A 12,481-nucleotide genomic window follows, 5' to 3' on the forward strand; every position below is an offset into this window, starting at 1 on the left:
AAAAAAAAAAAACAGTGCATTAAAGTAGAGCCGGTTATATGAGGTTTGAAGTACCCTTACTCTATCTTGGTGGTGTTTCAATTTACACACAAACCTTTTCCTTTCTTGACCATGAAAGAGATGCTGTTAGCATTCTCTCTTTCAGTTTCCAGTTGCACCCTAGCAGCAGCGAAGCCGGCCGGATTCATTCCTGTTAGTCAGTGTTGGCTGAATGCACTGGTCGATCAATGCGCGGGTTATCGCCCACCAATAATAACATGAATGGATGGGAATAGTTATATTCTGTCACCGAGGGAGCATCGACCTGTTGATGAAGAAGAGAGCCCATAAGCTTCTAAAGGGAGAAGATAATATTAATATGAAAAGCAAGAAGTAGCTAGCACCAAGAAAGCATATATAAGACTTCTTTTTTGTTCAGAATAAAAGCTTGGAATTGTTGTTCTGGTTCTTAATTTGTACAAGTGTTTTGTCATTGGACGGTATGATGTAATTGTTTAATTTGATTCTTGGTGTCCTGCAATTGCTTATCAAGAACTAGTAATAGTAGTACTATAGCTTATACATTGATCCTCTGTGAAACCAAAGGAATTTGTTTGGGGTTTGTAATTGATCAAGCTACTGTTCGAGTGTATGATATGTATATATACTCTATCCCATCATTTCTGTACATTTTTGGATTTATTGAATGGGATCAAACAATACAGAAGGATGAAAACGTACAGACATCCATTACAGCAGCCTAGGCGACTATATCAACCTGTACATACACCATTAACCAACTAGAGAAATTAAGTTGCCAGGTGCAGATAGAGCTCGATCTTAATGCTTCACCCAAGGCATACTAGCTCACGCGCAACCTTATTGCAATCTCTAGATGCAAAAGAGCAAGTCGGTTGTGAGAATACCACCCTATAAAAAGCTTTAATCTCACCCAAGAGATGCCCATCGAGAGCTAAGGTACTTCTACTCACCATTCGAGCACAACACCCTGCCTAACCTAGCTTGTCGCAATCTTTTATTATATTTGGACTATTAAGTTGGCATTCCACATTCTGGTTGAACTGTGATATAAGAAAAAGATGGCCTTGAACGCTTAAAGCGACATTGTCACCCTTTTATTTGGCACAGCAACAAGACGACTTGCTCTTGGTGTGGTGAGTCCAAACACATCAGTCATGTCAATTCCAGATCCAGATTATCCAACTCCCATGTAAAGCAGTGAAGCAAATGCCCCACCGCCAACTCCAGCATGTGCCGCCCAAGTTGCATACCCGGGCACGACCTCCGACCCGACCCGAACGGAATATAATCAAAGTAATTTCCACTTCCCTTGAAGTCAGGCATACCTTCTTTGAGAAACCTTGAGGGCATGAACGTCTCAGGCTCATCCCAGAAATCTTTATCCCTTCCAATAGCCCACACGTTGATCATCACGTGTGACTTCTTCGAAATGTGGTAGCCGGAAACCTCCGTGTCTTCAGCCGTCTCGTGGAGGAGTAGAGGGACCGGCGGGTGAAGTCGAAGTGTTTCTTTTAGCGCACATTTTAGGTAAGTGAGGTTCTCAACGTCGCTTTCTTGCAGTCGACGGTCAAAGCCCACCACGTCTACAAGATCCAACAGGAACCTTCTTCAACTCTTCTGGGTTTCTCATTAGTTCCGTTATAGCCCATTCTATGGTGGACGCTACTGTCTCTGTCCCGCCAAACATAACATCCTGCAGTAAGCAAAAATGGGGCGAAACAGCTAGGAATGTGAATTTTGCTCCCCTTAAACCATGTTTAGTTGTAAATTTACTATAAAATTTTGTTATTTTGACATAACTGACGTTATTTTCATCGGGTGGTTTCATATATGTCTCATTAATTAACATCACACTATGTTATGATCAAGAACCCAAGTTAACAGTACGTACGTGATGCAAGATATGAATTTATGAAATTGCTAAACTTCTAAACTATGTAAAACAGAAAAAGTTCATAGTTGGGCATGTAATGAAAAATAATGCGCCATGCATATAGTTAAATTGCACTTAATAAGTAGTTAACTCATTACCAGAATAATGGCTTTGATGTTATCTCTAGTAAGTAAGATGGCGGATTCCTTCCCTGTTGCTTGGTCTCTGTTGAAGGCTAGTAAATCATCAACAATATCAGTTTCATCACCTTCATGCACCTTTACTGTTTTGGATGTGGTCGTCTATGATGTTATCAATGAACTTGTCCAGTGACTTGCGAGACTTAACGAGTCTGGGTTTAATACCTTGTGGGTCAAGCCACCCAAGCCAAGGAAAGAAATCGTCTATATTAAAAGCTCCAAACAGCTCGGAAACCTCTCGCATTATTGCAATGAACTCATCCTGCCCTTCCTTCGAGCTCGACCCAAACGCGGCCCTGTATATTGTACTTTTGGTCATCGAAAACACCACCTCTCCGATGTTCACAGCGGTGCCGGCTCTTGCGGTCTTGCCGACACGACTGGCACGGCCGAGTCAACTTCGTCCCTGACGGACTCCCACGACTCGGCACGTTTCCGGCTGAAGAGCTTCACGATAGACATGCAGTTTTCTCATCTGGCGCCAAAACGGCCCGTAATGAGAGAAGGCCAAGTCCGCTCGGTCGTAGGTGAGGTAGCGAATGGCTACTGTAGCTGGGCGGTTGGAGAAAGTGATGTCTTGGACTTGGAGGACTTGGCGGGCCACGTCAGCGCTCGAGACGACTACCGGTACCATGTGTAAGAAACCCATGCGGAGATGGAGGATGCCGCCGTATAGGTTGGCGAGTTTGGCGAGGCCTCTGTGGGTTAGCTGGTCCATGATTCGCATGTTGCCGATTATGGGCAAGCCTTTAGGCCCCGGCGGGTATGATAACTTTTGCTGAGGCAATAACGCGGAGAGTACTAAACCCAGTAAAATTGTCAGAGGGATAATGATGAGGAATAGGATGAAGGGGGCTTGCATAAGAGAATCCATGGCTTCTAATGTCTGAGTCGTAAGGAATAGCTAGGGTCAAGGAGGCTAATATATAGACACACAAGTGCGCGCACAGGGGTGTCTGGGGTCACACACGCATGCTAGTAGGTTGGCGAAGTCTATCAAGGAAAGATATTATAATTGTTTATGAACCCCAGAAATGTTATATCAAATGGTGGCCAGAATTAAAAAAGAAATGTCACATTGTCACTAACTATAGAATCCGGGGAAGCCACCTATGTGCAGAGAGGCCCCGGGGTTTTGTTTTTTTGAATAAGTTAGGGAGTTTTCCTTTCTTCTTGCCCTAACATTGTTTAGCTAGGTTTTTGATTCTGGTGTTATTACTATGATAATTTCATTTAGGTTGCTCTAGGATAGCTTTGCATGACTTGATGTGGCCATCCTATTCATTTAGGTTGCTCTAGCATAACTTCACTGAAATGAATCATTTTCCACCCTATTTTCCCCTCTATCAGGAAAATAGTTTCCAAGTTTGTGTCTACCAAACAAAGATAATCGCTTTTCAAAAAAAAAAAAAAAACAGAGGAAAATCGTTCTTTTCCTTTCCTGATTCCTCAAATCTGTGAACCAAACATAGCCTTAATGTACTTTATAGTTTCCTTCTTGTTGAGCCTTGATGCCCTCAATTTGCTTATCAAGAACCAGTAATAAAAGTCTTTGGGCGTTTTATGTATATGAAATCTTATGCTTAATTTTATTTTGAAAATTCTATGCACTTTTTTGTTGTAAGGTTAATTTTAATGGAGAGGATGTGATCGATCACTACCTTCTTTTTTTGCTGTTGAAGGATATCGACATTGAGTGTGCCTCTTCAAACTAGAGTTTAGTTCTAGAGTTGTAATAGGAGAGAAGGTTCTAGATTTTCTAATTATATTCGGATTCTATTTCCTTGTATGACAAGATTATGTACTTTGTAAATCCCTATATAAAGGGCTCCTATTATCAATAATAGAATACACACAATATCATATTTTCCTTAAACACGTTATTAGCACGAGCCCTAACCCTAGCCCTAAAAACCAAAAAGCTGTCGCAAACCCTAACACACGAAATTTCTTTCACCAAAAACTGCCGCAAGCTCCTAGCCCTTGCTAGCCATACCGTGCGCTTCTCCTGCAGCCCTTGAGCACCCGTGTGCTGCCTACTACCCCTGCAGCATCGTCGCACGCCTGCTGCCCCTGCAGCACAGCAGTACGCTCGTTCCTGTGCAGATCAGCCTGTTTTTACGCCCCGAAACGTCTTGATCGAGACCTCAGATAAACATCCTTCCTTCATCAAAGTTGTTCGTCTCTGCCTCTTCTATCTGACCTCCAAATTTCAGCCCTATTGAATTCGTTTTGAGACCTGTACACCATTCGAAGTGGGAGTTGTTCAGAAGCGAATCTGCTCCGAATTTCAACAAGTAAGTTTTAAAGATTAAAGTTCCTGCTTTCTTGTCTTTTAAATTCCTTTATTTTCTGCAGGATTTGCAATATACGAACATGGGTTCGATTATTCAATAAGCGGAATTGTGGGGATTCACGCTAAACGGACTAAGAGCGTTCGTAATCAATGAACTAAGAGTGTTCATAATCTTCGGACTAAGAGCGTCCGCAAGCATCAATTTTTGACCATATTAAACATCATTGTTTCGGTCTAATCCAAATATTCTTGGAAATTAATTTCTTGGTAGCATAGCTCGGAAATCTTATTATTTTAGTTTCGTGGAAGTTTTTACTCCGAAACTAATCTATTCTCCTTCATTTTTGAATGTCGAATGCAAACGTGCAAAAACTCGACTTCACTAAACCAGATTCAAATAACATTGGTTATCACTGATGGGTGAATAATGTCAAGAATCACCTCACTACTAGTGAGATTCTGTGAAGAGCACACAGAATAAAGATTAATTGAGAAAATCCTCTCAACATTCCCCGTCTCAGCGCTAATGATTGCCAAGCAATATAGGCTTGTGTGCAATGCTAGACGGATCACGAGGTTTCATCAACTTATGTCAGTTACTGAGTAAGCTGATAACATACTCGTGAAAAACTATAATTCAAATGCCTGTTGGAACTAAGAGCGTTCATGAGGCGAATTATAAATTGTGCACCTAAAGGAGGGCTCAAGGAGCGGAACCCTAAAAGTTAGGGGACAACAAAATGGACGTGTGGGTCCATACAACCACCCCACAAAGGAAGGAAAACCGCGAAATACGCGGACACGTGGAAACATTGGCCAATGTGGGAGAGACAAAATAGGCACCGTCAGTAGTGGTGGTGTCGCCACCAACGTCCATGGAGGATGTCCAAATGCACAATGTGCATCTCAATTAATGGGTGAGGTAATGCTATAGATGGAGATCTTTAAAGCATTGGTTTAAGCACTAGAATGCGAGTGGAAAAACAAAGCTGCACAATACAAGTGTATAAAGATATGAGAAAGCATGAGGCTCATCTCGCAGCTGAAGGAGATGATGGAAATGACAATGACGTCAATCTCATCATTACAGACTTCAAATCTGGCGAGGAAAACAACCATGTTGATGTAGCAGATTTTGATTAAATAGTCCATTTATTTTCCAAGAATTATGTAATGGCAATTATGCCTTAATCAATAAATGACAATTTTGTATTAACTCTTTCTCAAGTGGCGCATCCAATGAAGTATGATGTCTAGGAAAGTGATTGAGATTAGTGGTACTTAAGAGAGCCTCGCTCCACCGACATCTCTCTTTACTTCCCTGGTCATATTTGATTGGAGTTACCAAACGGATTGAGTGACTACGATTTGTCTAAGTTTGATTTTTATTTTGGATTAGACTTTGGTTAAGAAACTTTGATGTAATCATTGGCTATTAATAAAGTGTCGATTCTTTTACTTAATGTCTTGGACATACCTTAATTCGAACTTTATTTGAAAGATATAAAAGCCAATGGTTTTCATGTGGAAACACATTGTGAGAATGGACAAGAGTTCCTTTGCATCACCTCTAATGAATACGGACATAAACGAGTATTAGAGAAACTTATGTGTCGCTCTAGTGGGTTGTATGCAACCACTATTTGAGTCATTGAATCCAACCATGTCATGAGATCGAGATGACTTATGAAATTCTGACATATATAGGCTTTGGCACGACCGTTTGGGACACCCAGGTCATGATGATCAGTGATACTAAAGACTTCACATGAACATCTCTTCTTCAGAATGAAGAGAAGTGAGAATCAAAAGTTGATTCAAAGAGAGCATTGCACCGCCGCCGTGCCTTGGGGCGCCGCTGCCATGCATCACCGGCCGGCCAACGCCGGCGCCGTGATCCCCTTGCTGAAAAATCATGGCTTTGACGCCATGTATGGAGACTTGGCTCCTCTCTATACTTCTCAAAGTAAATTGTGACATTGTGGCTCAACCAAAACCTTCATTGGTTGATTATAAGGCCAATCTTTCATTCTGTAAAGCCTGTTTTTTTTTTAGGATCAAGACCATCTTATGCAAAGGACACTAAAGAAATAATTCCATTCTTACATAGAATCCAAGGGGATTTTGTGGATCGATTCAACCAACTTGCGGACTGCTTAGATGTTTTATGGTGTTGGTTAATGTGCGGACACGCTGGTCACGTGTCGCGCTATCATCCACTCGTAATGCTGCTTATGATGAACTCCTAGCCCAGAACATATGGCTACGGGCTCACTACCCAGATCATCCCATTCAGTCAATTTGACTTGATAATGCTAGAGAGTTTACAACGAAAATTTTCGATGACTATTGCATATCATTGGGTATTGATATCAAGTATCATATTCCCATGTACACACCCAATTGGTCTAGCGGAAAAGCCACCATTAAAAGACTACGATGGTAGCTCGGACTTTGGTAATGCGCACCAATATTTCCGCTTGGGTTATGCAATATCGCATGCAGCTATGCTAATTCGTCTACGACTCATAGCCACTCAACTTTTATTTGCATTACAGTTAGTGACTGGGTGCGAGTCTTATATCTCATACTTATGCATATTTGAGTGTGCGATTTATGTGCCAATTGTGCCGCCACAACGCATCAAAATGGCTCATTGCAACGAATGCATATATATATATATATATATATATATATATATATATATATATATATATATATATATTATGTTGGATATAAATCTCCAACTATCCGTCCGCTATGTAGAACCCTTGACATGCGATCTCTTTTTCGCTGGATTTGCGAATTGTCACTTTGATGAGACAGTCTTCCCATCGTTAGGGGGAGATTAGAACGCAGTCAATGTTCAACAGGAACGACAGAAATTGTCGTGGTCTGTCCCCACTATATCTCATCTTGATCCCCTAAAAGTGACGAGATCACATATACCTGCTGCAAACATGTCTGCAAAGATTGATGTCCCCACAAGAGGACATGGTGTCACCCAGAGGAGATGGGTACGGCACCACTACCATGGATGGTGGTATGGTGACGCCACAAATGTGGCATAATGGCGTCATAGGCCATGAGTTCCGCTAGAGAGCGTAGGAGACCCATATGTTCGATGGATTCTCGCCCTAGGAAGAGAGCGAGTTTGGCACAACTTGATCCATTGATCATTGATACTCAAAATCCGTCTCATGAGAATATTCTAGATTGTGGTTATGTCTAAGAGACATCGTTGGGGGACGCCTCAATGTTAGAACCAATTCCTGAGAATATAGAGATCTCTACGAATTACACTAGTGTACATGAAGACGTGGAATTATTGAGACCAATGACATCGAACCTTACTCCGTTGAAGAATGCCAACGTAGAGAAAATTGGCCTAAATGGAAAGATGCGATCCAGGTTGAATTGGATTCACTAACGAAGAGGAAGGATTTCGGGCCTGAGATGCCAACACCTCCTAACATAAAACATGTTGACATTAATAGGTCTTCGTTAGATAGCATGATGAGAAAAAGAGATGATAATCTCGCCTTATGGCGCAAGGCTTCTCACAAAACGCCCTGGAATCAACTACGAGAAGACATATTCTCTCGTAATGGATGTCATTGCACTCCACTACCTTGTCAGTTTGGTAGTTTCCGAATAACTGAACATGCAGCTTACGAATGTGGTCACTACGTATCTCTATGGGGATCTAGATACGGAATATAATGAAGGATCTTGTGTACTTCATTTACCCAAATCAAGTGGCTTTTGACCACGGAGCGCGTTTACAATGAGGGTGAAATGCTCACTAAAGTGACTACTTGATTGGGAAGGGATATGATGAACTATGCCCCTGTGTTTTCATGACAAGTTCTGGATTTGCAATTGTCACGGTTTATGTTGATAAACATAATTGGAACCCTTGAGAGTTAAGGGAAACCGCTGAACACCTGAAATCCGAGTTTGAGATGAAGGACCTTGGGAGAACACGGTTTTGTCTAGATTTAGAACTTGTATACCGTGTCAATAAATGCTTTGCATTTTGATAAAGTCAAAGATGCACTCCCATGGTCGTCCACAGTCTTGACCCTAAGAGGGATACGTTTCGTTCCAGGGATGATGACGAAGACGTGTTAATTGGCAGAAGTGTCTTACCTAAGTGCAATAGGCGCATTATTGTACTTCACACAATACAAGACCGGACACCTCATTTGTTATGAACTTGTTGGCTAGATGTAGCCCTGCGCCAACGCAACGTCATTGGACTGGTATAAAGACAATATTTCGTTACTTAAAATGTACGATAGATATGAGCTTGTTCTATCCCTGCAGAGAGAAAAGAATGACGAAAGAATGAGAACGGATCTCATTAGCCCAAGTAGCGCCGTCCAAGACACCGTGACCGGCAAAGCCGCTGCCACCAATGGTGGCCCGCGTCATCCTCCTCCCTTAATCAAAACCATGATGATGTTTTGATAGATTTTGCTGATGTAGGGTATCTCTCTGACCCTCACAAATGTCGTTCCCAGACCGGTTATGTCTTTACCATGGGAAGCACAGCGATATCTTGGAGGTCTACAAAGTAGACCCTTATTGCTACTTCCTCAAATCATGCAAAGATTATTGCTCTACATGAAGCCGTGCATGAATGCATATGGTTAAGGTCTGTAATTAGACACATTCGAGGAGCTTGTGGTTTGAAGTCTACCACAGATGAACCTACATGCATTTATGAATTGAGCAAATGAAATTAGGTTTCATCAAGGGCAACAACACCAAGCATATATCACCTAAGTTCTTTTACAATCAGCAACAATATTAATCACTTCTAAAGATTGAAGTGAATCAAATCCGATCAGATGATAATGTAGCGGACTTATTCACTAAGTCGTTACCTAAATCCACCTTCGATAAACATGTGAAGAGCCTCGGATTGAGAAAATTATCCGAACTCCCATGATTATAGCAATCAGGGGGAGATGTCGACATCAGGGGGAGGAATGATGTCTACATGATCGATCTCGAAGAGTGAAGGACGTGTTGTGCTCTTTTTGTCCTTCGACCAGGGTTATTTTTGTCCCACAGGGTTTTTGTTACCTGACAAGGTTTTTAACAAGGCAACGATTAAAGCGTCATCACCAAGTTTGAGCGGCACAAGGGGGAGTGTTGAAGGATATTGACATTGAGTGTGCCTCTTCAAACTAGGGTTTAGTTCTAGAGTTGTAATAGGAGAGAAGGTTCTAGATTTCCTAATTATATTCGGATTTTATTTCCTTGTATGACAAGATTATGTACTTTGTAAATCCTTATATAAAGGGCTCCTATTATCAATAATAGAATACACACAATTAATTCTCTCATCAATCTCTCTGCAAATCATATTTTCCTTAAACATTTGCAAGTTTTTCTTCATTTCTCTTCAACAATTCATGAATTGTTAGAGACATTATCCTCAGAGGAACTCTAGACAAAATTGTGCCGCGCCTTTATCAAAATAAAACAAAATCTCTCTTAGTAACTCCAATTGATCATGCATGTATATGTTAACAGAGACATAGTATATGAACAAACTCCAGAAGCAAAGTTGATCTTTTGGTTATCACCGTCCAAATATTAAGGGCTAAATACTGGTTACTACCTTGTGGTTTAGGTCCAAAATCAATTCAGTCCCTAGACTTCTAATTTCATCAAAAACACCCCTGTATTTTCAATTTTGATCTAATAGGTCTAATTCATTAATATTCTGCTATGAGTTCAACTTATAGTTGGATTATTTGATGAAAAACTTTTTATTTGATTGATTTCTAATAGTGAGACCCACTCCTAAATTGACTATGCATGCCAACTGAACACCACAGCATAAAACATAGGTCATATATGAGCCACGTCAACAAGTTAAATGACTCAATTATCGGAAGACTAACAGATTAGACCTATTAGATCAAAATTGAAACTACATGGGTGTTTTTGATAAAATTAGAAGTCCAGGGACTGAATTGATTTTGGACCTAAACCACATGGTAGTAACCAGTATTTAGCCCAAATATTAAAGAGGCATATACATTGATCTCTTTGTGGAACCAAACAAATAAGCAAAGCTGTTTTGGGGTTTCTACCCTGTCCTTTCTGGCCCTTTTGGATCATAGGTCTATGAGACATTTCTTTTCATTTTCATGTGGGAGCTGGGAAACATCCCAGAAATTTCCCCGAATTCAGCATCTTTGTACTTTCCTATGTTCAATAGTGTACCCTTTTGCGACAACGTTGAGTCAAGTTTAAACCTAAAAGGATCGACTAGTTTGAATTTACATGTGCCCCATTTATCTTACACTCGCCCTGCAGAAAGCTAGCTATAAGCTTGAGGCCAAGCATCAAATTCAAGCAGATAAGTGTAAATGCATCTAAACTGCTAGTACCAATCAGGGCTTGTCCCATGCATTTTATATTTTCTTTTGGGACAGCCAAGATCATAGTAATTCGAGTTGTATGGACTCAGATTTGTTGGGTGGATCTTCTCATACTTGGACCAATCATAGCCATTAAGCCATGTATTACAAATCCAACCCCATTTTGTGTTATTTTTTTGTAACACTGTTACAATGAAATGTCGAGCACATCTGAACACACCAGATGATCGATAGCAGAGAATTCGGCCCTAATTACTATAGCGAAATGTTTAAGTATCAATATTTAGGCTAATTAACACATAGGCGATGTGGCATTCAAGGGTATCATACCCTTCCCAATAAATCAACGTGGGCTGTAGCCATGATGATGACTAGGTCTAGGTTTCATTTGTCGGAATCTGAAATATCAGGGAGTATCTGCTAGGAAAGTTCCTCACCGATCAGGAAGTTACTCCCACAAGTGCAAAAATAACGTGCAAAACTTAGTGACCTAAGGCAATACTCCAAAGTGGTGCTTATTTAAGGAACGTTTCCCTTATGCTTGTGAAGCAGGCAAACCAGATACCAAAGAGCGAGAGAATCTTAGTTCAAGTATTCAAGAGCCATAACTAGCTGGGAAGAATGACGCAGATTGAGATCGAGGAAGTTAACAGCTGTGAGTCACTGCCTTTGCTGTCACTCAATCATGTGTCTTTGTTATGCAGATCAGTGTGGGACTCTATGAGGTTCTATGAAGAAGTGTTGGGCTTTGTTCTCATCAAACGCCCCTCTTCTTTCAACTTCAATGGAGCTTGGTAAGCTTTTCTCACTCTATGTACTTGTTCGAAGTTTTTTTTTGGATCAATGCTAATACTGACGAACTACTTTGTTCTGTGTAGGTTGTATAACTATGGGATTGGGATACACTTGATCGAAAGTCCAGCTACGGAGGACTTTGAACTCCGACCAATCAATCCCAAGGACAACCACATCTCCTTCCAAGTAAGAGTTGTATTAGTTTTCTGCAGTACTAGTTAAACATATAGCAATCATGTTTTGGTACTGACACAAATGTTGTGAATGATTTTGAACATGCAGTGCACTGATGTTGGACTTGTTAAGAGGAAGCTACAAGAGATGGGAATGAGGTATGTTACTGCAGTGGTAGAGGACGATGGGATCAAGGTCGACCAGGTGTTCTTCCATGACCCAGATGGGTACATGATCGAGCTCTGCAACTGTGAGAACATCCCCATCATTCCTGTCTCTTCTTGTGCCTTCAAGCCCAGAGGTAGCAACTTCAGTAAGGCACCAACTTCGTGCGGTTTCATGGAGACACTGATGATGGAAAGCTTGAGCCTGGACATGATGAACTTCTCATTCTAAGTTTCGGCAAGAGTGAGAAGTCTCACTGCTTTTTGGCTGCTGTAAGAAAAAATGTTGCAAATGTATTATTATAAGGTCTATATAGTAGTATGGTATTGTGTCTTGGTTTGAAGGTGTTTGTATTGGTTTTCTGCTTGTAATAAATTGTGAAAAAAGATTTGAGTCGTACTGTATGTACCTGTATGCATAATCTATTGAAGCCAATGTATGCTCTGTGACTATTGCCATATTATTGAGAAGGAATTCTTGTTACATATCTCACTTATTTCTATGTATTTCTTAACAATTCTGGCATGAGCTTTAAAACACTTGGCATGCCAGA

At 40.9% G+C, this 12,481-nt stretch overlaps 1 protein-coding gene and 1 pseudogene across 1 annotated transcript; one reads left to right on the forward strand and one right to left on the reverse strand.

Annotated features, from left to right (window-relative positions):
• Nucleotides 1-1,093: 1,093 nt before the first annotated feature.
• On the reverse strand, nucleotides 1,094-2,968 carry LOC133727492 (cytochrome P450 84A1-like; annotated as a pseudogene).
• An 8,361-nt stretch (nucleotides 2,969-11,329) lies between these two features.
• LOC133716933 (glyoxylase I 4-like) lies at nucleotides 11,330-12,413 on the forward strand. The gene is made up of 3 exons (XM_062143570.1): nucleotides 11,330-11,588; nucleotides 11,673-11,775; nucleotides 11,872-12,413. The coding sequence occupies exons 1-3, from the start codon at nucleotides 11,416-11,418 to the stop codon at nucleotides 12,157-12,159; spliced, it is 564 nt and encodes a 187-aa protein (XP_061999554.1). The 5' UTR covers nucleotides 11,330-11,415; the 3' UTR covers nucleotides 12,160-12,413.
• Nucleotides 12,414-12,481: the final 68 nt, after the last annotated feature.

The sequence above is a fragment of the Rosa rugosa genome, chromosome 1, assembly GCF_958449725.1.
Source record: "Rosa rugosa chromosome 1, drRosRugo1.1, whole genome shotgun sequence".
In the NCBI taxonomy this organism is placed as follows: Eukaryota; Viridiplantae; Streptophyta; class Magnoliopsida; order Rosales; family Rosaceae; genus Rosa; species Rosa rugosa.

What these genes read in the sequence shown, in the direction of transcription:
- LOC133716933 (XM_062143570.1), top strand. Translation starts at nt 11,416, where the DNA reads ATGACGCAGATTGAGATCGAGGAAGTTAACAGCTGTGAGTCACTGCCT. An exon ending in TTCAACTTCAATGGAGCTTG is followed by an intron (nt 11,589 to 11,672) that starts GTAAGCTTTTCT and finishes TGTTCTGTGTAG; the next exon opens with GTTGTATAACTATGGGATTG. An exon ending in ACAACCACATCTCCTTCCAA is followed by an intron (nt 11,776 to 11,871) that starts GTAAGAGTTGTA and finishes TTGAACATGCAG; the next exon opens with TGCACTGATGTTGGACTTGT.